Below are 26,872 nucleotides of genomic sequence, written 5' to 3' on the forward strand. Positions count from 1 at the left end.
ACAAAACGAATTCACCATCCATATAATGTATAAGGTCCAAACTCCACAACATTAGTGCAAAGCAATAGTGGAGTGTGGTCGTGACACAATGGATTATATCGTGAGAGCGTACGACATAGTGTTCTATGAAAGAGCAGGTAATTAAGTACACAAATAAGCAGTTTTATATGCATTGTTTTTTGAAACTGGGCTGCGAGTCTCACGAGTCCTTTTACCACCGGCTATCTAGATTAAAAGAATGCCCTGTACATGTGAATTAGTTTGTGCCATGCAACGAACTATACTCACGTATAGAACCGGCACAGAGAACCAATATTTTGCACTATGAGTTGTTGTTGCTTTGACAACAAACTAATAGGAGCGGAGCGTGAATTTCGCGACCTAAACGCGTAAGCGCCATGAATTTTTTCGTCGCTTATGACGTTTGGGTCGCGTGGTATGTTTGCGATTGCGACAACTTCATTGTTTGGTATGGCTCTATATATAGTAATAATAACTCAATGTTACTATATCATTCTTTTCACACGGAACTACGTAATTGCATCAAATTGAAAAGATACGGACCCCCGCGGCTGCAGTGGCGTGATGTCGGCATCCTCAAAGAGCAATTGTATAATTAATTCCTGCTGCATTCAGACTATTACCATTTTCGTAATATCAGTACAAATGTTGAGACATTGTTGTGAATAATCGGATATTGTTCTGTACAGTCAGCGTCATATATGCTTATGCACTAAAACAGAAATACTAGAACACTCTACTTTTAAATAGTATAGTATAATTAGAGGCAAGTAGGTACGAGTACCTAATATACAAATAGATGAGATGACTGATATTCATCAATTTTATATTATAATATTGAAATTACTTTACAGCAATAATTCTCAAGTCAAATAATAATAAAAACTAAAACTAAGTAAGTAACTATAAGTTAGGCTGCTGTAGAAATTAATCAAATGATTCCTAATATCTTGAATATTGTATTGGACAGGCTGAATTTATTGCCAATTCAAGATGATTGTAAGCAAATCATTACAAGCAAACATAATTTAGTTTAGTGATATACATTTTACCACCATGAAATCGCTGTTAACCCCAAGAGGGTAATAGCCCCCAAGTTTGAACGGCGGGCCTAGCCAAGTTCCAATCGTGTGCGCTACGACAGCGAAACGCTTTCTGTTTCTCTATTAATCTTACATATTAGTGCGATCGAGACAGATAGCGTTTCGTTGTTGTAGCACAAACGATTGGCATCTTGGCTAGGCACCCTGATGTACTACCCATTGACATGTATCTAATGCCGACTGTACTTTTCGCCGTATCATTCTCAGGTCTTACTTTCAAACACTACGCAGAACATGTATGCAGGCTAACTCCGCAGGTTGAATACTAAGTAGGTAGAAAACGTACTTTATCAACAAATCCTGACACGCCTTTCTCTGTTTTGCAATGAAACCTAGTCATATTTTAGGTTCTAGATTAATTGTCTTACAAAATCTAGGCACTAGCGGTTTCCGGGCTTAAGTCCGTTCACCAGGTCAGATGCGCAGAAAATGAAAAGCAGAAGATTGACTAACTTAGCACGATGAAAAATTAGATCAAAACCAACGAAAATCAATTTTTTTCTCTTTTTCATTAGATATTAGCTCTATGCCATTTCGGCTCAGTTTATTGAGGATAGTACCACTACTACCATGGGAGGAGTTTGCTTCTCAGCGGCCAGAAGGGCGTTCTCGTGTTAAGATGAGCGTAAAAAGTTATGAAGACGCTCGTCTCATTGACCTTGAGATCTGTATGAATGACATACGTGACATATCCTTCTTTTGATTAATGACATTACTATTGACAGTGTAGTGATTTAGCGAATGGCATGAAATGAAGTAGTTTGAAATTGGTATACGACGAAGCAATGACGTTAGTGCAACACTAGATTCTGTTAGATGAATATAAACCTATAGAGAGACAAACGTCTGCGCTATTATATTCTCATGCAAATTCCTTTCACCGTGTGGCAACATCTTCACAATGTTGTAAACAATTCAATTTTTTAGAGTCAGACCTGAGATAAGACTCATTAATATGATTACAAATAAGCTATTCTGATTCATTGCGTGAATAATATTATGAATGATGGCTGCATATTGCTTAAAGAACGTATAAATTAAGTGCAATTTGGAGTTTTTTGTGAAATATGTAAACGACCTCATTTTTTGTTGTTTATGTTCAGTGCTGAGTTAGAATCAGAAGAAAATAATAATAATAAAAGTATGCGGAATTTCAGAAAACGTCAATTAAAAACGATCGTTTATTTTTGACGAAAACCCTAAGTAAGACTTCAGTCCGATAACAAAATAATAGTTTACCCTTCTTTATTTCTCGTCAAATTCCAAACATTGCCAAGAACTTTTCCAACTCTACTCAAATCCCTTCGTAACTTATACACACAAATACGTAACAATTAAATCAAATTGCTTCTGCAATCACTACACAAGTGGACAATGAGCGTTATCTTTTCGAAACTCATTCAAAACTGATGGATCGTGTCAATCCGTCAGTAATGTCAGACTGTCAGTATCATGTCAGGTCATCAAGCTTCGCTCTGCTATTGTTTACGAACATCGTTTGTTTCTTGACCATTTAAGTGTAAAAGCGCTTAGAGTTAGACCAAGAAAAGTCTGCAGCGAGTTTGATAGCCCACGCAGTGCAAGTGTTATTTACACGTCATAATTTCATAGAAGTTTGACGTTTAAAATGACACTTGCACTGCGTGGGCTATCAAAATCGCTGCAGACTTTTCTCGGTCTGACTCTAGGATATTTTAGATTGCAGAGATGTGTATAGAGATTGGTATTTTAGATTTGCAAAAATAATATCCGTTTGACATTTGTGAGTATGACCAAAATTTAATTTAATGATTAAAATGTCAACAACGTAAGGATGCATTTGCTCCCCACACAACAAGTCTGATTCAAAAGTCTTCCCTCTTTCAGCACTTACCGATGAAATACGAGTAAATAGAAATATTGTAAACTTTCTGAATATTATACTTCGAGCCAAATACTTATTGCCTGGCTTGTTCTACTGACACTTGGTCAGTGACAAATTTTAATGACTTTCGCCATTTTTACCTGTACCATGAGTCACTGACAGTGTCAAAACTGACATTAACGCTAACGTCTACGTAATTTACTTTCTATTCATCTCGCTCGCGCTAATATGCGAGTACGAGCGAGATGCATAGAAAGTAAGTTACGTTCTCGATTGCGTCTTGTTTGATACCAAAGATAATTTATGTTTTTATGAAAAATTTGATGTTTCAGATCCCCGCCTCCTAGACTGGTCGCTCATGGGCTCACCATGGCCTCTCTTCTTCATCATAACCACCTATCTGGCCGTCATCAAGATCATTTTACCGGCCTATATGAAGAACAGGCCGCCTTACGAACTGCGAGGCGTCATAAAATGGTACAACGTGGTCCAAATTATCGCTAACGCTGTTGTTGCTTGGGGGGTAAGTATTTATTCCTACTTGGCTATCAAGATTATATCATCGGCCTACATAAAACACCGGCCGCCTTACATATTGCAAAGTATAATAATGTGGGACGACGTGGTGAAAATTATCGCTAACACTGTCGTTACTTGGAGGGTAAGTATTCCCTTTTTGACATCACATGCTAGCCGTTATCAGAAATCACCATCAATGAACTCAAAAACTAAAAACTGCCTGTGGCTGTAATTTTGCAAGCTGTTTTGAGGGAATGCGAATCCTTTAAAGAAAGGAGTGTAGGTACGAGGGGCGTTCAAAATATTCTCGGTATTGATATCTTACGACCTCTTCTAAAATTTCTTTCGTTACTGGCCGCTAAGGTTTATTCATTGACATTAAAAAAAAGTATAATTCGAACCGAGATGGTCTTTTGTTTTTCTGCAATTGCTGAACAAACATGAACATCATGTGCGAATTGACAATGTTAACTAAATTAGAACATCGATGCGTGATAAAATTCTTGACAAAACAGGGTAAAAATCAAAAAACCATAAAAGAGGAAATGGATTGTGTTTACCGTGAGTCTGCTCCTTCTTTATCTACCATTCAAAAGTGGTCAAGCGAGTTTAAACGCGGAAGGGAGAGTATTGAAGATGACCCTAGACCTGGCCGGCCTGTAGTAGCTACTTCACAAGAAAATATTGATAAAGTGGAAAAACTTATATTGGAAGATGGTCGAGTGAAGGTAAAATCTATAGCACAAGTAACCAATCTCTCTATTGGTACCGTACATGATATTATACATGACCATCTTAATATGTCAAAAGTAAGTGCAAGATGGGTTCCGCGAATGCTGACTCGGCTTCAAAAAGACATGCGTGTAGCTTGTTGTTCCGATTTTATTGACCTGTGCGGTGAAAATCCTGATGAGGTGCTGCAAAGAATAGTTACTGGAGATGAAACCTGGGTTCATCATTATGACCCAGAGAGTAAACAAGAGTCCATGCAGTGGCACATTAAGGGTTCAGCTCATCCCAAGAAGTTCAAGGTCATCCCTTCAGCTGGCAAGGTCATGGCCACGATATTTTGGGATTGTGAAGGAGTATTACTAATCGATTATAAAGAAAAAGGTGTAAATATCACAGGACAGTACTACGCTAACATTCTACGTCAATTAAAGGATGTAATTAAAGAAAAGAGGCGAGGAAAGTTAACCAAAGGTATTCTGCTTCTGCATGACAACGCCCCCGTCCATACTGCTCATATTGCCAAGGCAGCTATTGTTGAATGTGGGTTTAAAACTGTTACTCACCCACCGTATAGTCCGGACTTAGCCCTCAGCGACTTCTTTTTGCTCCCCAATCTTAAAAAGGATCTGCGTGGAAATAAATTTTCTGACGATGAAGCATTGAAGGCGGCAGTGGAGGAGCATTTTTACACGAAAGATAAAAAATATTTTTACGAGGGATTAAAAAAAATAATTGATCGATCTTTTAAGTGTATGAACATAGGGGGGGAGTATATTGAAAAATAAAAATATCAAACTTTTCGTACTTGTTTGTTTTCATTCTCATACCGAGAATATTTTGAACACCCCTCGTATATGTATTGTATTGAGTTTAAGTTTTATAAAATGTCTGCAACAGGCCTGGAACTTTCTAAGGGTTCATAGAGACTAACAGTAACCGCTTTCTATAGTTTCTATCATGCAAGCCATAATTAGTTTGCCATAAACTGTAAAATAAGTAACGGATATTGAGCATAATGATTTATTCTCATTCTCAAATAGTTAAACAGCTAATATCCAAGCCTATAGTAAAAATCAGTGCCTTATTGGCAATTTGTGTCCCACAGAGTCGTAAAGTCGGGGACATAATCTCATATTCCGGTCCCGCGGGCCGATCCGCTGCTAAAATATATCAGAATAGATTGCATATCGACAAGGTTCACACAAGACGGCTGCAATGTAACATAAATTCACTTCCCGACTTCCGAAGAAGCTGAAAACAATCCCGTGTGGTGACTGTACATTCTTATAGTTCAGTTTAGTAACATACCTTCATAATAATGGATTCTACGAAGAAGCGCTTGTAAACCAGTCGTATTAGCTCAATGGCGGTACCGTACAATCATCATCATCATCAATCACGACACGCATTTCAGGTAGGTACCTACTCGTGTAATGGCGTGTGACGAGACGTGTAAATCTTAGATGTGTGCAAGAAAAATAACCTTATCACAAGGTAACAAGGTTGGGATTCTACAATAAAATACACTTCGAATACAATAAAATTCGAATAAACGGAGGTGTGTAGCCACAGTAAAGTAAAGGAGAGTCAAGATTAATATTAATATCAACATCAACGATTCATTCGCAAAATTGGCTTGAAAACAAAAGGCGTATAACCTATTTATTGTCTTTAACTGGTCTATCACCTTTTATAGTATAAAACAAATAAAAATAAATAAAACAAAGTCGCTTCCCGCTGTCTGTCCCTATGTATGCTTAGATCTTTAAAACTACGTAACTGATTTTGATGCGGTCTTTTTAATAGAGTGATTGAAGTGGAAGGTTTATGTATAATTTGTTAACCCGTGCGAAGCCGGGGCGGGTCGTTAGTCATGTACAAAAGCAAGAAAATCCCAGAAAAAAAGACTTACGATACGATATTTTTAGCTTCCTTCAGTCTCAAGATTTCTTCGTAAAAAACCTCATGATAGGGTTCCTCCCAAGTATCCTAATAAGGGGCTAACGTCTATCAACTATAAAATAGTCATTACTAATAGTGACCCCCGCTAACCCGCGATACTATTATTTATATTATGTGATAAAAGCATGCAAGTAAGACAAGACCCATTATTTATATCACCCAGGACCGAGCGTCGGAATGATAATAGTACCTACAACATATTAACTCACATTTATAGACGGGTCTAACGCGAAATTTATTCAATTACCTTTATATACCGACGTTTCGACACAGGTTTCACTGGTCATGGTCGCGGCCAACTGAAGTCTCAGCAAAATGTCAAAACAGAGATTTGTGCAACTACCCGACGAAAAGTGTATGAAAAAGTTTGGGGTAGACATCACATTTTCAAACCACCCACTACACATAATGTTAATTATTGTCAATAGTCCGACACGCAACACTCACAATATCCACGCACACGTCCGAAGATAGATCCTTTGGCTTTAACTTCTGTATCACTGGTTCCCAAGTTGGCGATAAGTTGAATCCATCCTCCCTATTAAAATTCCTGGGGTGTTTCTTGATTTCAATTGCTTCTCGCACAACTCGAGGATAATAATGGCGTTCAGTGGAGACAACTTCAGTTGGCCGCGACCATGACCAGTGAAACCTGTGTCGAAACGTCGGTATATATAAAGGTAATTGAATAAATTTCGCGTTAGACCCGTCTATAAATGTGAGTTAATATGTGTTCAAAACGCGAAGGTTTTAAATATTATATTGTACCTACAACAGTACCTATTCAATCGCCTTTTGGTAGTCCTTATCTCATCGACCTAAGGTTCAAGAATAGTCAATCTACTGTGTCAATCATAATAGACATATTAAGCACGGTTATCATCTATTCTAAACGATTGTTAACTGTGAAGTGCGTGTCAGATCTTCGTGTATGTTAATAGAGTGTACATTGGAGCGTAGACTATTCTTAGTGATACAGAAATAACAAGTTGAAATGTCAAATGTAAACTAATGCAAAGTTTATATCAGTGTAAGAAACTTGAAAATCTACGATTATGGATCATGTTACTTATTTGACAATTGACAACTGTTAAATGTGAACATTTGAGTCCACGAAAGTTCACATTCTTGCCAAATTGAGCAAGCGTATAATTCTTTCAGTTTCCGCCAACAACGTGCATAGTCAATACTGCAATGTCTTCTTCTTTTAAGCCCTTTTAAATCCTTAAGATGTAGGCCTCCTTCAAATTTGCCATTCTGTTCTATTTTGTGCTCTTTGTATCCATTTTGATCCATTTGTTCTTTTATTGTCGTCATACCAACGCATTTCTGGTTTTCCTACTGGGCGTGACTCTCCCCAAGGTTTCCACTCTACCAGCCTCTTGCACCACGAGCCGTCTTTACGGGCCACATGTCCAGCCCACTCCCACTTCAGTTTCACTATTCGTCTGGTTACATTAGTGATTTTACTATGTTCCCGAAGCAACTTGTTTGTTTTCCTGTCCCTAAGTGAGATTCCTCATTCTTCTTTCCATCGCTCTTTGGGTTACTGCGTGGTTACCGCAATGTAAATGGAAATAAACTCCTGGGAATTAGGTACACAAAATATTGTATTCCTATTTTTTTTCACTGTTCAAGCCTATTCAGCTTAACAACGAATAATCTAAACTTTTTCTCGGTATCGGATGAGCGGAGTCCGCAAGTCCGCTGCCGCAGCATACTCGTACCTCATTTTAATATTCACCGTGAAATATGAAATATATAGCACTTTGAAAGCATAGCCTCATTAAATATTTACGCTCAGTGTACCCGCCTCTTAACGCCCACGTCATCTACTCATCTCTGTGCGTATGATGGTTGCGCATTTGTCGTGTTATCGTGGCCGCGGCGGTTTTATCACCTGTCGTGTCATGCGTCACTTTCGCACTAACATACTTGTTAGCCACTCGCACGTTCCAGGGTTAGCCAACTAACCCTAAGTTTACCGTTTAAACTCGGAGTTAACAGTACAGTACCTCACTTAGGGCTCATTTAGACGGTGCGAGAACTCGCATGCGAGTTTCATTACATTGCGTCATTTGATCGGTCGGCTGAATTGATGTAACCTCCATGGTCCGCAATGTAACTAAAATCGTATACGAGTTCGCGCGCCGTCTAAATGAGCCCTTAGTGTCATTTTGTATGAGATTTTGGGTTTCCATAACGTCCCGTTTGGCGCGCCCCGTTTGGCGCGCTGTTCAAAATCCCATGCAATATACATAACGCAATCGCAAACGTCACGTCACGCAATCGAATGAAATGAACACTAGCGGTCCAGGAGTGGGCATGTAACTACATTTTATTTCCTTTGAGATCTTTCCCGTCGTTTTTCAGGTACATTATTGACGGGCCGTACAAAGCTGTACATCTCATAAAAGCACAAACATCCTACCCGCGTCGGCCTTTGTGTGGATCTTATTGACAGCGAAGGTTGTGTAGCCTTTGCGAAATAGACAACTTTCAACATAATTAGAGATTACTTTAGATTACTTATTCGTATGTACTATATAATATAACTTAGAGGATATATACTAGACGCGATCCTGACTAGAAATAACACAAAAGTGGCAAAAAAGGTCACAATATATAAAAATTGCTAAAAATAAAAGTAACGCTCATTTATGTTTCATTGTTGTTATGATTGTCATCTTGGCTTGGCCCCCGGCAATATTTTCTATATTTATTATTTATTTAATATATTAGGTTGTCTGGAAGAGATCGCATTTTAGCGATAAGACCACACTTAACAGGTGGTCTTATCGCTTAAATCGCGTATTTTCCGTTAAAATTTCTTTGTATACATGTATGTAGAATGTATAATTATTGCTGCAATAAAGGATATTTACTTACTATTATATTTAGAGCAACGACAGCGAAGCGTGCAAAAATATCTGCCATAATTTTATTATACATATAGCCATAAAAGCATTTCCCTATCTCCATCCGCAATCGGCAACGGACGCCAACGCTCTATTTACAAACAACCCATTGTGTCGGTGATCCTCGACGTAGAATCGCGATGCGGCTATCGGCTTCTATTTTTATCGTATCTGTGACATGACGGTGACTTCAAAGGGAATTGTTTATCGAGCTTCGCAGTTCAAGTGGGTGGGGCTTTGTTTTGTATAAAGTTGATTTGTTTTTGTATGTACAATTGCAACAAATGGTAGGCGATTTTAGATAATTGCTGGCCAAGTAGGAGCAACGAATTCAATCGACCGATCAAATGCCGTAATGGATTGCAAATCGCTTGCGGTTATCGGTGACGTTTGCTAAGGAAATTTTTCAACATTGCCAGGTTTGAACAGAATTTATTTTTTAAATCTTATTATCAGAAATTGTAGGTTTTTTTCGCGCACATGCCTATATTCCATCTATGATGACTAAGGAGTCCACAATCTTTGATTACCCACGTAAACTTACATTTGTTTGTGTCTAAAAGTTGACGAACAAATTGAAGAAGATTTCAAAAAGAGTTTGAATCACCAGCATGCAGCACTAATATACATATAAATGCTAAAAGTCTAGACCGAGAATTGCATAAGTAACAAACCGCAAATTTAATCAGTCACAGTGACTCAATAGGATGTAACCAACCCGTATCCGCGAGTCGTGTGTGCTAAATTAACTTACAAACCGTTGAACGAAAGCTATGATTCAACTCTGACACGGATAGTGGAGAACAGGTTAGGTACCTACGTTTACTCACATTGGATGAATACAGCGTAATATACAAATAAAAACATAGGCTGTGACAGACGGACAGACAGTCGCACAAGTGATCCTTGTAAAAATGTTCCCTCAGATTCGAAATAAATAAACTAGTGGCTCTGTGAGCTGTAGACCTCGCGAGTAGAACTTAAAACTGAATAAATGTATGGCAAAAATATTTATTAAAATATAGGTATAGTACATGTAATATAAACAAAAAATTAAAAACTACATAAAGCTACAAACAAAAATTAAACGAATACGCTTAACCCGCGCTTGATAAATAAAACATACGAAATTTTTCATTTTTTCAAAATAAAAAAATAAAATAAAAAACAACTATACGAAATTTAAGTATAAAAAAATACAAAAAGTTATGTAGCAGTATACAATTACTGGGGATGGAACCAGGGACCTGCCGATGCGCAAACAATAAAAGCGAACGTTTGCAAAATACGCCATTCTTACTAAAGCTGACGAAATTTAGCTACTCATTCTCAAGTAAAAACTAAATATCTAAATACCGCCAAAACCAGCGATACCAATTTTCTGAATTTTTGGCCATAAACATATCTCAAAAAGAAAAAACTCTTATGATACCGATACGACTATTTGTTTAGGCGGGAGCTATCACGACTCCGCCATTTTGAAAAATTTCCAAAAACCGGATCGACAAATTTTTTTTATTAGGGTTCCGTAGCCAAATGGCAAAAAACGGAACCCTTATAGATTCGTCATGTCTGTCTGTCTGTCTGTCCGTCTGTCCGTCTGTCTGTCCGTCCGTATGTCACAGCCACTTTTCTCCGAAACTATAAGAACTATACTGTTGAAACTTGGTAAGTAGATGTATTCTGTGAACCGCATTAAGATTTTCACACAAAAATAGAAAAAAAACAATAAATTTTTGGGGTTCCCCATACTTCGAACTGAAACACAAAAATTTTTTTTTCATCAAACCCATACGTGTGGGGTATCTATGGATAGGTCTTCAAAAATGATATTGAGGTTTCTAATATCATTTTTTTCTAAACTGAATAGTTTGCGCGAGAGACACTTCCAAAGTGGTAAAATGTGTGTCCCCCCCCTGTAACTTCTAAAATAAGAGAATGATAAAACTAAAAAAAATATATGATGTACATTAACATGTAAACTTCCACCGAAAATTGGTTTGAACGAGATCTAGTAAGTAGTTTTTTTTTATACGTCATAAATCGCCTAAATACGGAACCCTTCATGGGCGAGTCCGACCCGCACTTGGCCGCTTTTTTAGCCATAGAATTCGGTCACAAAATTTCACGAAAATCGGTTAAGAATTGCGACCTGTAGCGGAGAACATCCGGACATACAAAAGCAAAATGCCCGAGTTAAAACGTAGACCTTCGCTACGCTTCGGTCAATAATTGAATTTATTGAATATTGAATAAACTGCTGAAAACAGCTTGAATTATTGGTATGAGATGCATCAAAGTGGTCTGGCTTGTAGTAAAATATTGCCTCTAAATAGGGACCGCGACTGGAAAACAAGCGTTTTCTATTACTATTTACCAATCTTTGAAAATAATGAAGCATTTTCAAAGATTGGTAAGTAGTAATAGAAAGTAATGCGAAGTTTGTAGCAAAGAGAATAGTATAGAGGCGGATTGGAAAAGTAAATTTTGTAGTCACAGTAAATTTACTGCCATCTTTCGACACATGATTAATTAAAGCTTTTAGAACGCCATTTGACTTTGATCCATTGTTCTTTTACTGATATGTGTTACATATAAAAAAGTGTCGCCATCTGCACGAGTATAGGCCAAAGGTATGGCGCCATCCTTTCGAGCGATGGGGCCAAAAGATGGCAGTTTTACAGTGACTACAAAATTTACTTTGACAATCCGCCTCTATACAAAATTCTCTTTCTTTGTAGGAAGTAGTCTGTAATTTAAGCACAGTCGAGCGATCCGCTTAATGCATTGCGAACGATTACCTAGAGAGAATTAATTAAACTGCTGAGACGGCTTGGACTTCAAAGGTTTACTAATGAACATTGTTCTGATTCTGAAGTTTTCTTTATTCTGGCTCTGTATTTCTAGTGGTGTATTTACTTAGAATTGTTCGGGGATAATTTATTTGTACTGCTATCTTCTCGGCGGAGGTTATTCTTTGGAAACCGTCATTTGCTTTTGAGCATTACAATGTACATAATTAATTAACTGTAATGAATGGACGCGTTCACTCGATATGGAAGAAATTGTCCCGGTTAATTTCGTCCAGTTCGGTCATCATGGCAAAAATTCTGTCCCATGCTGCACTAAATGGGTCAATCAACTATTTCTTGTTGTTATTCTGTCCCATCAGCGAGTAGACAATAGTAGCATAGATTGTTAGAAGAACTGCTGTATCATGTTCTACTAAATACTCAGTAGATGTCCCATTATGGAAAGGTCTTATATAACTACCATAAAATGCAAGTTTGGTTCATTTAAATACGAAAAACCTAGAATTTTAAGAGTGACTCAGGAGACCGTAACCATAGCAAAGTGTGACAAATATTTAGTTGTGCTTGTGTAGGTATATAAAACATGTGCCAGCGTAAAAAGACTATATTAAAGAGGCATTAACATTTCACTACATAGTATAAAACAAAGTCGCTTCCAGCTGTCTGTTTGTCCCTATGTATGCTTAGATCTTTAAAACTACGCAACGGATTTTGATGCGGTTTTTTAATAGATAGAGTGATTCAAGAGGAAGGTTTATGTATAATTTGTTAACCCGTGTGAAGCTTGGGCGGGTCGCTAGTAGTTGATATTTTACATGAACCCTCTTCTTCCAGATAATGACCTCAGGCTGGACAACGACCTACCACTTCGGCTGCGTGCTCCCCGACTACTCCCTCAACCCTGAACCCTTAAGGATGCTCCGGTTCCTATGGTGGACCATTATACTGAAGCTACTGGAGCTGCTGGAGACGGTGTTCTTCCTCATGAGGAAGAAGGACGGGCAGGCGTCGTTCTTGCATGTCTACCATCATTGCAGCACGCTCACTATTATTTGGGTGGGGACCAAGTATGTTGGTGGTGAGTAAAATAGGCTGCCTTTCCACTGAGGCAGAGGCACAGAATAAATAATAATATGTATGTATGTATGTATGTATATACTTTATTGCACATAGAAATAAAAACACGAGAAACATAGTTACAGAGTAAATTAAATACAACAAAGGCGAACTTATCCCTGTATGGGATCTCTAAGAATAAGAATAAGAATAATATTTATTAAAAGAAATACCTTATTAATAATACATAATGTCCAGTGGCCCCCACACTAGGCTATGCCTGTCACGTGGTGGCCGGAATCGAAATTCGTAAAGTGAAGGTTAAGTAAAGAACTAAGGACTAATCTAATAGAATAGGTAATGAAAGTAATAGTTACAGAAATTAAGCAATTCAAAGAATAAGCAAAAAAAGGAAAGAAAAAATTGTGTCTGTGTCTGCGTGTGTGTGTGTGTGTGTGTGTGTGTGTGTGTGTGTGTGTGTGTGTGTGTGTGTGTGTGTGTGTGTGTGTGTGTGTGTGTGCGTGCGTGTAAGGCTACAAAGATAGTTAGCATGTAAGTTAGGTGATGACCTTCAACAGCATCTCAGTTTGATTGACTCTTAACTCTTCCAGTTAACCTTAATAGTACTAGGTACAGAAGATTCACTCTCTAACAAAACGCGTCTATTACGACATTTATGATAGATATGACAAGCGTGAGCTGGCGTCCCCGTTCCGTAGTGGTGCGCGGCAACTACTATGGCTAGACACCAAAATTAGTGTGGGCCGCATGTACTTTTAGGTACTTGTAGCGACGCAACGAAATCGCGGAGTGAGCCACGTCTGGCAGAGCGCAAGTTTTCCATGAGAGAAGACGTCCGGGAATCCACTAATAATCCAGCAGAGCGGAGAAAATATTTGGATTACAACCCATTGGTATTGGTAGGTACCATTGTATTGGAAAAAGGGGTATTCGGAAAACCTGTATAAAACTATAAAGAGTACTTATATTAGGTAATTTGAATGTGATGTCACATGCTAGTGTTTCTCCATAGTAGCGAAATCGTTTTGGCAGTTCGAAAAAAGAAACTAATTTGAGTAGTAGTCAAATACTCTATTGTCAAACTCTTCCTTTTTGAACTCTTCTCAGATGACTCGCGGACGAATCACGTCACAGAAAAAGACCAATGCAAGAGTACTCCAGTAATCTTACGCAATCTCTGACATTTACAATCATATGACTCAATACAAGTTTACCACAACATTAACGGCCGGGTATTTCATAGCCGAATTCAGTTATACTGGTTTTATGGGCGCTGTGACTCCGAGTTAACTATTAAACGATTCCACTGAATGTATGCCCTGATTAGAGCCATCTTGTCCCTCGTTATAAAGTATACGTACTCGTTATTGAAGTATTTTTCGTATTAAATACCTGGCGGCCTAGCCAAGGTGACAATCGCTATCGTTTCGGCATCGAATCGTCTCTTTATTACTCTTCCATATTAGTGTGACAGTGACAGTTGCGTTTCATTCGCTACGGAGCGTTAGCGATTGGCATGTTGGCTACGGGGCCTGTTACCTATACTCTCAGAGAGCGCGTGATCGCCACATTAATGCAATTTTATTTATAAAATACTTCGCTGCGAGCGGTATTACAGAGTTGCATCCTACACCAGCATTTCCCAAACTATGGGTCGCGAGCGAATATTGAGTGGCCCCTGAAACTACCAGGGAATCTGAGCGTTACCAATAACATTTTATACCCCCTTTTTAAGACGACGTGGGTCTCGAATTTGGCAGTATTTGTTAGGTGGGTCGGAGCCCAGTCAACTTTGGGAACCACTGTCCTACACCATTTAATGCTACAACAATTTATAGCCCATTTAAAACCATGGTTAAATACCTAACCTACTTGAAAATTCAGATCGATTTTTGATTTTGACAATTTTGCCCACTAACTAAGCGGACTAAAGAAAAATATTTGGGGAAATTAAGATTTTATGAAAAATATCGGATACAAAATTTAACCTATGGGCATGAATTGCGTTATTTATTTATTTAGAAATTGAAATCAGGTAAAAAGGTCCATATTACAAATACCTTACATTTAACTTGGAACACCTGTAAATAACTAGTATTGCCTAGTATTTCCCACCTCTACAGCCATGAGTGAAACTGTTGCCTGTATACAAATATTTGCCTACAATGGGTACGCCCAGCGTTTAGTGGGGCAAATACGGCGTTGAGGTTACTAGGCGTAGGGCATGTTCCATTATGCACGGTCGACGTTAAAGACGTACGATTTTGAACGTTGTTCCATTGCAAGAAGGCGAAAAATATTTGACACTCCGACACTTATAGGGTGAGGAATCAAGTAATCTTTGTGTGATGTTATGATTTGTGATTATGTAAAATTGTAAATGAACTAGGTCCGACATTTTATTAATTGTCAAACCTGAACGAAGATTTTAAGATAATTATGGATCATACATCGTACTTGAGAGCTTTTGGACTAAAGTATGGTAATCTTCCAGTAAGGAAGTTCCAGTGGGTGGGTCCAAAGTCGCGTGTCCAAATTAGCGAACACAAAACGAAATAAATGTAGGAGCTTCCCGTTCGCTAATGAACCCGATTCCGATTTAACTATTGGTTACGGTTTTGATATTGCATGGTGAAACTCGTGCGTGAGATGCGCACCAATCACCAAGACTATCGTCATGTTCGTATCAAAACGATAACCACTAGAGTCGACCTCCTACTCTCAGCAGTAGAAGTTGCTAAGCGGGCGAGTTGTTCAAAATTACCTTGACGCGCTCTTATTCTCTTAACAATAAAGTCGCGTCAAGATCATTTTGAACACCACGCCCGCTTAGCAACTATTGCTGCTGACTGTGCAATCTAATGGGATTGGCACCGGCACGCCGTTTTTGCTTTCTGCCCGGCTCAATGTGATTTCCTCCCTCCGCGCATCGACAATAACCACCCCCACCCCCCTCTTTAGCACTCGTAATCAACCATTGCCATTAATTTAAATGGAGTTCTTAAAGCCCAGCATGTTACGAGTCAGACTTCAATGTACTTTTACCACCCTAGAGCGGTAACTTAGCGATATTGTACAATACACGTTCGAAAAGGGAATTCGTAACTCGTGTTGATTACTTGTAATGTACTATTACGAAATTTGTGGTTAATTTAAGTTCGAGAAGGGAAATTTCATGTGGGTTTCCTCACGGTTTCCTCTCAAATTAGTAAATGCTAATTTATAGTTAACCCAAACTAACCCTTTGATTTTCAGACATAGTGTAACTTTGGCAAGAATTTGCATCCCCGAAATACTTGATTATTGATGTTAACACAAATCGATATGACACTGGCAAATGAATAGGAAGCCATTATTTTGCTCTAACAGGCGCAAGTGAGCCTTTAACTTGCGATTTTTTTTAAAGGGTTAGTACTAGCATATAGAAAAATACAATATGATTATCTATGCCTATGCTCCACTTTCAAGTAATAGGGATGATGACACATGTTGAATTTTATAACAAAATCTAGTAAAATAGATAGCAAACGAGCAATTTATCACAATAATGTGGATATTAAAATAAAATATTGAAAAATTACAAAATTACAGGACCTGAAAGTTTCAAAATTAAATTTTTTTCAACTTCCAAAAACGATAAAAGTAAGGGTACCATTCGATTCCTTACATTTCACCAAAAAAAATATTGTATAGCAACTATATACATAAACGCAATATTTCACCGACACGCAATTTTCTTGTTTTGTCCATACTACAAGATGGGCGATGACGTCACGGCCTCTGGCCGTTTTGTATAGGGCGTTTCGCGAGTGAAGTGCGACTGTCGGACTTTGACTACAATTTCTGACTTTTGTGTTACTTTAATGCAATGGGTCCCATATAGACATTTGATCCTAAAAACAAACCCGATCGATTGAAACCATAAAAAAAAATTAGTCATGTAGCCTATTCTTGCTAAACTATATATTAACTACAGTGGTTCAGTGACCCTAAGAATATCTTGTCTTTCAATTCCATAATTGCCAGGATACCCACCTTAGTTTTTTTATGATAGGTATAGCTGAGGCAAGCTACAATACGAATCGCCTGATGGTAAGCAATAACCGTCGCCCATAGACACCTGCAACACCTGAGGGGTTGCAAGTGCGTTGCCCGCCTTTAAGATGGGAATACGATCTTTTCTTAAAAGTCGTGTCGGTCCGGAAATACCGCGGGCGACAGTTCATTCCACGATTTTATAGCATTTACTAGCGACCCGTCCCCGCTTCGCACGGGTTAACAAATTATACACAAACCTTCCCCTTGAATCACTCTATCTATTAAAAAAATCCGCATCAAAATCCGTTGCGTATAGGGTTTGCACGACGGATCCGAAATGTATGGGAAGATCCGCGGATCCGGATCCAGAACCGGATAATTTCATACATTTCGGATCCGGATTGCAAACCCTAGTTGCGTAGTTTATTAAAGATCTAAGCATACATAGGGACAGACAGACAGCGGGAAGCGACTTTGAATCATGCTATGTAGTGATATATGAGGCAGGAAGTTTTCGAAATCTCAAATTTCCATCGACAGTGAAAACCTGCTTTACTCCATTCGCTTCGTCGTCATCACTCTGATATAAGTTATCATTATAATTTCACAAGATCACCTTATTATGTTATACAAGAATTGCTCGTTTAAAGGTATTAGAATATGTAAACCCGACGAAATCGCGTGTGTCGGATGGCTTTGAGTATATAGCCTAAGGAGATGTGATACACGGGCGACCCCCTCCGGCATTGGTCAACTGTTCAAACACGTTATATAAAACTACTTGAAGTCGCTTCACCGCCATTTTGCATCGTTCCGTGTCGCGAGACGTTTCTCCTAAAAAATGGTGACTTGTTCAGTATTATCGTGTAAAAGGTGATCTGATAGCTCAAATTCGCAACAAGATTGCGTTTCCTATCATAAATAAGTATTTATACTAATTATTAAATGTATATTGAAGTACAATCTCCATTTAAAGAAAAAACCGTTGCGATACATAAACGACAGAAAAATGTAAACATGAATACAGTGGTACGGGGACGAATCGGTCTTAAGGGATGTGACAAAGTCAAAAAAGCGACTCAACATTTGAATGATTGAATGAATCATTCATTCATTCAATAACTGCAGTTTGTTTAATATAGCTGATCAAGCAAATAATGTCAGTAAAAAAAAAGGCGCGAAATTCAAATCTATATATATAAACGTGAAAGACCTGACTGACTGACTTAAATCAACGCCCAGCCCAAACCGCTGGGACTAGAAAGTCCAAATTTGGCAAGTAGGTTCCTTATAAGGTCTAGGGGTTCACTAAGAAAGGATTTTTCAAAATTCATCCCCTAAAGGGGTGAAATGGGGGTCCAAAATAAAAAAAACTCTCCTGCGCGTGCGAAGCCGCGGGCAAAAGCTAGTTTTCTATAAACCCGGAAAACCCGCGGGCGACAGTTCATTCCACAGTTTAGCTGTGCGTGCGGGCTAAGACACAAAGACACATAAATACAGACAACCATACATACAAACAATCATTTTATTGGCTACCTAATATCTTCAATGTACAGAATTTTCACTTTTACAATTTTATAATAAATAGTATACGAGGGCTGTTTGATAAGTACCCGTTTATGAAAAAAATTATCAGTTGTTTTTGTTTATATGCATTTATTTTTCTTCATAGTCTCCTTTTAACTCTATACACTTGTTCCACCTACGAGGGGTATTCAAAATATTCTCGGTATGAGAATGAAAACAAACAAGTACGAAAAGTTTGATATTTTTATTTTTCAATATACTATGTTCATACACTTAAAAGATCGATCAATTATTTTTTTTAATCCCTCGTAAAAATATTTTTTATCTTTCGTGTAAAAATGCTCCTCCACTGCCGCCTTCAATGCTTCATCGTCAGAAAATTTATTTCCACGCAGATCCTTTTTAAGATTGGGGAGCAAAAAGAAGTCGCTGGGGGCTAAGTCCGGACTATACGGTGGGTGAGTAACAGTTTTAAACCCACGTTCAACAATAGCTGCCTTGGCAATATGAGCAGTATGGACGGGGGCGTTGTCATGCAGAAGCAGAATACCTTTGGTTAACTTTCCTCGCCTCTTTTCTTTAATTACATCCTTTAATTGACGTAGAATGTTAGCGTAGTACTGTCCTGTGATATTTACACCTTTTTCTTTATAATCGATTAGTAATACTCCTTCACAATCCCAAAATATCGTGGCCATGACCTTGCCAGCTGAAGGGATGACCTTCAACTTCTTGGGATGAGCTGAACCCTTAATGTGCCACTGCATGGACTCTTGTTTACTCTCTGGGTCATAATGATGAACCCAGGTTTCATCTCCAGTAACTATTCTTTGCAGCACCTCATCAGGATTTTCACCGCACAGGTCAATAAAATCGGAACAACAAGCTACACGCATGTCTTTTTGAAGACGAGTCAGCATTCGCGGAACCCATCTTGCACTTACTTTTGACATATTAAGATGGTCATGTATAATATCATGTACGGTACCAATAGAGAGATTGGTTACTTGTGCTATAGATTTTACCTTCACTCGACCATCTTCCAATATAAGTTTTTCCACTTTATCAATATTTTCTTGTGAAGTAGCTACTACAGGCCGGCCAGGTCTAGGGTCATCTTCAATACTCTCCCTTCCGCGTTTAAACTCGCTTGACCACTTTTGAATGGTAGATAAAGAAGGAGCAGACTCACGGTAAACACAATCCATTTCCTCTTTTATGGTTTTTTGATTTTTACCCTGTTTTGTCAAGAATTTTATCACGCATCGATGTTCTAATTTAGTTAACATTGTCAATTCGCACAGGATGTTCATGTTTGTTCAGCAATTGCAGAAAAACAAAAGACTATCTCGGTTCGAATTATACTTTTTTTTAATGTCAATGAATAAACCTTAGCGGCCAGTAACGAAAGAAATTTTAGAAGAGGTCGTAAGATATCAATACCGAGAATATTTTGAACGCCCCTCGTATATTCAAGCTTCAATAAACCATCCAAAAAGTATGATTTCGGAAAGTCATTAAAATAGGCCTCTGTGGCGGCAATGACTTCGTCATTTGATCCAAATCGCTTACCACCGAGCCATTTTTTCAGGTTGGGAAACAAAAATAAATCGCATGGGGTCAAATCTGGAGAATACGGGGGGTGAGGCAATAGGGCGTAGCGTAATTGTGTTAATTTAGCCATCACAACTCTAGACGAATGAGCTGGTGCGTTGTCGTGATGAAACAGTACTTTTTTATTTTTTAAATGGGGTCGTTTGTCCTTCAACACAGCGTCAAATTCATCTAATAAATTGGCATAGTACTGCCCTGTTATCGTTTTCCCCTTTTCTAAGAACTCAATATGTATAATACCCTGCGAATCCCAAAAAACGGTCGCCATGACCTTTCCAGCCGATGGAACGATTTTTGCTATCTTTCGCGCAGGTTCACCCGGTAAAATCCACTGCTTCGACTGCCCTTTCATTTCCGGAGGGTAGTGGTGACCCACGTTTCGTTTACGGTCACGAAACGACGCAGAAACTCCTTCGGGTTACGTTTGAACACGGCCAAACACTGCTCCGAAGTAGTCAGTCGGTTCCGTTTTTGCTCCTCCGTGAGTAAACGCGGCACCCACCTCGCCGATACTGTCTTCATACCCAATTTATCTTCTAATATGTTTTGTACCCGCTCGATTGGAACATTTACAGCATCAACGATTTCTCAAAGTTCAATTCGGCGGTATGCTAAAACGATATTTTCAATTTTCTTAACCATATCGTCTGTAGTCACCTCAATTGGGCGGCCTGGGCGATCCTCATCAAAGACGGTTGTTCTCCCCCGCTTAAACTCGTTAAACCAGTATCTGACGGTTGTCATAGAAGGAGCACATTCATGGTAAACCGCTTGCATTCTTACTTTTATTTCATCACATGTTTTTCCTTCCAAAAACAAGAATCTAATTACAGACCGATACTGCTCTTTCTCCATTTTCACAATTTTAAGTTCACGCTTTCACTAAATCGCTGTCAAATGAGAAAAAAACAAAAGAATGCTGTGTTTTTTTAAATTTTCCCACCTCTGAAAAATGGCTTAAAACGATTGTATACATATTTTCGGCCCGTGATATTAATACATTTGGAAAACGGGTACTTATCAAACAGCCCTCGTAAGACAATTCAGTTCATTCATCAAACTGATTTGACTCATTCTTCAGATGTGACCCATCACTATTATGTTCGTATGTATGCTGCATAGTTATGTGAAAACTCTGTCTGTGTGCGTGTAATTTTTGATGTGTTGAATTTTATTGTAGTGTGCGTTTGTCGCAACAGCAAAATCTGTGTCTGTTGAGTTACTTATCTTTTGGTGGTGTGCTGTAGGTGTTTACCTTGCCCCCCGCTAAAAGTGGTGAAAAAATTTGTTCGAAGAATTTACGTTATCACATCTCCTTAGGCTATATACTCAAAGGTCGGATGGTGATTTTCATAAAACCAGTGTTGCACGCGACGCAAGCAGTAATGGCTTATAACATAGCTTCATCGTAAATAGGTTTCGTGACAGTTTTGGGCGGATATAACTAGCTATATACAAGTGAGTGAAACCGTTGTCGTCTAAACAATGTAGTTAGAGTCAAACAAATCAGACCCGTGATAAAAATAAAATGTTTTTTAATCAACAAATGCTCAAAAAAGGGTTTTCGTATTTAACAACTTTCCAAGAACACATTCTAAATATTAAAAATACCTAGTTTTTGGTTATTCTTATTGTGCAATTTCTCGTTTTAGGTAGGTGCAACAGGTATTCGGTATTAGGCCGAATAGTAGGCTACATTCGGGCGAATACCGAATATTCGGCAAAATGGCCGAATAGGCCGAATACCGAATAGTTGCCGAATATTCTCTATCGTACTAACTAATGAGTCTATCGTATAAAAGTGCACATGTTCCGCTAGCGTGACCTCGTTCGCGTGACTTTATAGAGACACATTACGTCGATGTCTATGTCAAAGCGGTTAAATCTTTGCTCTGCCGTGACCGTGACGGATGCGACAATGTTAGCCGCACGGTGGACTGAAAATGGACTTTAGGCGTTGTAAGAAACAAATGTAATAGCTTTCGATAAAAATAAAATCTCGCAAGATTTGCTTATGTAATCAGTATCGGTACCCATAAAACAAATTCCCCCACCGCATCTGCCTGTATGTCTGTATTATGTTTGCGATAAACTCAAAATCTACTGAACGGATTTACAGACAAAGAGATACTGTTATTAAATACGTTTTGTATCTGTTATGTATTTTGCAATATAAAATTTTCGCTCCAAGATCGTAATCGCGACGAATCCGAAAATGTTTACGTAGATCGAAAATTGGCCAGTTCATTTTCGTCAAGCCGAAGCCATCTCGAGCAGAAAATGTATTTTCTCCGCCAAATAAATACTTTTAAGATTTATGCAGATCTCATTTTTACGATTTCCCAGCGACCTTTCGTTTCGGCGACCTTTCGGGATACTAAAAATATATCCATTCAGCAAAAAGCCCAAGCTACGCTACGGACAAAGGGGAGCCTTAATTGCGGACCTAGTTTTAAACCTTTGGGGCCGGTATGTAGGTTTAAACGGATCTGGATGGAAAGTTGTATGCTCAAAGGAGGTAAAAAGATAGTGGACTAAGCTTATATCTCGTGTTAGTTTTTAATTAATTTTAAAATGAAACTATTAAAATGCACTTTTTTTAATTATATAAGAAGTAAACCAGCTGACGAATCGCCTGATTACCAATTGCCGTCACTCATGGACACCTGCAACCAGAGGGGTTGGAGGGGTTGCAAGTGCGTTGCCGGAATTTAAGACGGGAGTTCGCTATTTTCTTGAAGGTTTGAAGGTCGTATCGGTAAACCGCTAGTGACATTTTATTCCACAGTTTAGCTGTGCGCAGCAGGAAGTTTCTGGAGGAACGCACAGATTTATAACATATGATTAGCCATATATGTGCCAAATTGCATCTAAATTTATTTAGCAGTTTTTGTGTCATAGAGCAACCACATAAAAACGTGCAAACTTACACATTTCTAACATTATAATAGTCAAAAGTAAGATATAAGTCGAAATAATACAGATTTTTATTTAAAGAAAACGTTAAAGTTTTTCACTTTGACATGACAATTAAACAGTTATTTACCTACATATTTTACCTACTTTTGTGTATTGTAAATAGGTGAAAAAGCAGAAATCGTGATGCTACTAGCAACATAAAACACCTAAACACACATCAAAGCCGAAGGTCCGAGCTTGTTATCAAATAAAACACCTCCTATAATAAGATTGGCATTTTACCCAATTTCGTGATGGACGCTTTAAAAGCTTATGTGAATAATTTATATGCACAAATTGAAACAGGGAACTCATTAGTCTGCCTTTGCCACCCTAATTAGAGGGGGAGGTATTTAAACGTGACATTTAGAGCATCTAAATTAAAAGTGGTTCACGGGTCGTTCGGATATGCACCGTCCGCACTTGACAGACTGACCAACGTCACCCAGCGCGCCGCGGCGGTTTACTATGAAACTTTTCATACAATAAAATTTAGCGAACCCTTTAACGATGACAAACAGTTTAGTGCAATAAACCCTTAGTGTTATATACATTTAAAAACATACAAAAACCATTCCAAGTGGTCTCTCTCTCATACATCATCTATGTTCCATACTATTGACATGTACGTTTACACCGTATTAAACGAATTGAATTTACTAAGGGGCCCATAGTATGGGCAGTAACTCTATGACTACAAGTACGAGTAGTACAATGTAAAATAATTTGGATAAGACTCGGCGATGCCACTGATTATCAGTCCCCAATCAAAAACCATTTAACGTGGTTAGATGTTTTTCAAAGTGAGATCAAACTTAACTAGGTACTTTAAAAAATGTTGCATTTCAAAGCGTTAAATAAATTAGCGGCTCGACAACGCATTTGCTGACAGTTCCACACAATACTAAACTTACCGAGTGAAAACAGCGAGACTTTGAAACAATGATAAATTACGAACATACATTACTTTCGGAGATCTCAGACGAACAGACACGCAAATGGAAAGGGCAGTTTAAATGTGAAGTCTCATCTTTGTTTTCGTTATATAGTTGTGGTATTAAAATTATTTTCACGTACCTACTATTTAAGTCGAATAAACTCTCGACATGTTTCGATTCGTTTTTAAGGATCAATTGGAGCACAGCCCTAGTAGCACGGTCGAATTTTTATCGTTTATCACCATGCCTGTCACGTTCTAACAAGTATGTAAGTGCGAAAGTGACGGCCATAGTGATAGTCGATAAAAATGGAACCGTGCTGAGCCCGCTAGACATCTTTCTCTGTCACTCTAATTACGCCTTCATTGGGGTAAAAGAGAATGATCCCCGCAATGTGCAAATTTCGGTTTTCGCGGTAGGCCCTCTTGACTGCACCGTCACAACGTCCTCAAAAACAGATCGAAGCTTGCAGAGCGTTTATTCGACCTTATACCTAATATGTGAGTAACCAAATTAAAACAATTTGAATATGTTCGAGTCTCACGGATTTTTTATAGTTATAATTATAATTGATTAGATATGCAGTCAACATAAAAATTTATTTGTTTTAGGATGACTTTCATCTTTGGGATTTCTGATTTTATCTTATCTGATAACCTACTATTTTATGACAATGTTAAATCATGGAATTACTTTAACCGGTGTAAAAAAAATATTTACTCTTATTCAGAATTAGAAAGAGTAAACTGACAATTGCGGAAGTGTATTTCGTGCGGTTATTGAGATTACCGCGTATTCGTATAAACCTTACCAGATATTAACTCACATTTATAGACGGGTCTAACGCGAAATTTATTCAATTACCTTTATATACCGACGTTTCGACACAGGTTTCAGGTATATAATGGTAATTGAATAAATTTCGCGTTAGACCCGTCTATAAATGTGAGTTAAACCTCACCAGATCCATCATATTTTCACGTGATGTGATACACCTGAATCTACAAATGTTTATTCAAACTGCTGCCAGTTTACCCCTCCTATTTAATTTTGGATATAAGGAATTTCGTTTTTGGAATCTCGCGAAGGTGCGTATACAATACAAGTGCGCCTTTTGTTAAGAAAAAAAAAACGTTAACGTGAAACCGCTCTAAGTATATTCAGATACATATTTAGTAAGTTTAGGAATTCGATATCACTGCACACAGATTGACGCACACAACCTCGTATAATGTGCACGAATTAATTAGCAAATCTTACGTGCTGATGATATCAGACATGTAGGTACTAATTATTCGGATGGTTAAGTCTGAACAGACATATAACTAGTACTTACAAGGTCTTGTTATTAGATACATGTAAAGGTAGGGTCGAGAACTGAAATGGTTCATGTAATGTGATATGCCTCGATCGTTTTACTTTGCAAACTTGGATGTTTTATGTTATACCAAAACTGAGCATTGGACAATGCTATACTTCATACATTTTCTGATCAAGTCGTATATCCCTTACTGCTATTCCCGATTTTATTTAAGAGTTACATAATATAGCTTTTACAACAGAGTTATAACGAATTTTGACTGTTTTGCGTCATGGGACACTGCAAATCAAACGAAATTTTATGATACGACATTTTGCGCCGCCCCATTGTTTTGTGGACGGCATGGTTTGCGCGAAGGCATAGCTCAAAGACGTTTTAGAAATTGGCGCCTAGGCGGGTCCACACAGAGCGAGCCGCCTTGTGACGAAATTGCCGCGCGAAGCTGCTCGGTCTGTGTAGACGTGCCCCGGCCTCTTTTCCTCGTTCAACCAAGCTTCGCGCAGCAAAGTCCCAATCGAGCAGTATGCATCCTATCCGCTTTTTCCCTTTACACTTTGACTTTTTTTCAACAGGTGGAATAACATCCTTCTCGCCGATGATCAACAATGCCGTGCACGTCATAATGTACCTATACTACCTTATGTCGGCCGAAGGCAGTCCGGTAGTCAAAGCAACACTCATAAAATACAAGAAATGGCTCACTATTGTGCAGATGGTAAGAAATAATGGCGTTATTCATAAACGGCTGCTAACTTAATCAGTCGATGATCGTCGTTTGTCCCTATCTGTCGAGGAGAGGGACAAACGAGTGTCATCAGCTGATTAACTTAGCGGACGTAACGCCGTAAGTTGTTTCTGAGCACCACTCGTGAGGGCTTGGAACAAACTCCCAGAAGACGTGAACAAAATGTGAAGTTTAAAAATAAATTAGACAAGCATATTATATCTAGTACTCGTTCATGATAACTACCTTATGAATATGATTACTGGATACATGCCATAACAGTTGTAATAACTGCCTGCCTGATTATTAAATAATAAATAATCCCGACAATTATGATATAATATATTCTATGATTTTTAGTCAAAAAAATTGTGACCAGCGGCAGTAGCACAGTTACATTTTTATAGCTTGTCACCATGCCTGTCAAATTCTAACAAGTATGTAAGTGCGAAAGTGACAGGCATAGTGACAGGCGATAAAAATGGCACCATGCTGCGCCCGCTGGACCACTGACTAAAATATTTATCTTTCAGATCCAATTCACATTCATGCTTGTGTACAGTGCTCAAGTGTTCCTGCCGAGCTGCCCGGCCTCAATGGGTGTGCCACTACTATACTTCCCTAATGTGGTATTTGTTTACTACATGTTCTTGAACTTCTTCAGAGAAAGCTATATCAGGAAAGACAAAGCGTTAAATGGGAACGGAGTGAAGAAATCTGAATAACTAATTTATTTTAATGTA

At 38.4% G+C, this 26,872-nt stretch overlaps 2 protein-coding genes across 2 annotated transcripts in view; one reads left to right on the forward strand and one right to left on the reverse strand.

Moving 5' to 3' along the window:
* LOC134655430 (oxysterol-binding protein-related protein 9) overlaps window positions 1–26,872 on the reverse strand; it is a 140,213-nt gene that overhangs the window by 111,451 nt on the left and 1,890 nt on the right. The gene's annotated exons all lie outside the window — the stretch shown is intronic.
* Window positions 1–26,872, forward strand: LOC134655407 (very long chain fatty acid elongase 7). The gene is made up of 5 exons (XM_063510868.1): window positions 1–137; window positions 3,321–3,511; window positions 12,767–13,010; window positions 25,978–26,120; window positions 26,663–26,872. The coding sequence occupies exons 1-5, from the start codon at window positions 89–91 to the stop codon at window positions 26,852–26,854; spliced, it is 819 nt and encodes a 272-aa protein (XP_063366938.1). The 5' UTR covers window positions 1–88; the 3' UTR covers window positions 26,855–26,872.

Source organism: Cydia amplana, chromosome 16 (genome assembly GCF_948474715.1).
Source record: "Cydia amplana chromosome 16, ilCydAmpl1.1, whole genome shotgun sequence".
NCBI classification, from domain to species: domain Eukaryota; kingdom Metazoa; phylum Arthropoda; class Insecta; order Lepidoptera; family Tortricidae; genus Cydia; species Cydia amplana.

Excerpts from the sequence above, each read along its gene's own strand:
- LOC134655407 (XM_063510868.1), top strand. The coding sequence starts at position 89 with ATGGATTATATCGTGAGAGCGTACGACATAGTGTTCTATGAAAGAGCA. Across the intron at positions 138-3,320 it reads AGTGTTCTATGAAAGAGCAG|ATCCCCGCCTCCTAGACTGG; the intron begins GTAATTAAGTAC and ends TTGATGTTTCAG. Across the intron at positions 13,011-25,977 it reads GGGGACCAAGTATGTTGGTG|GTGGAATAACATCCTTCTCG; the intron begins GTGAGTAAAATA and ends TTTTTTCAACAG.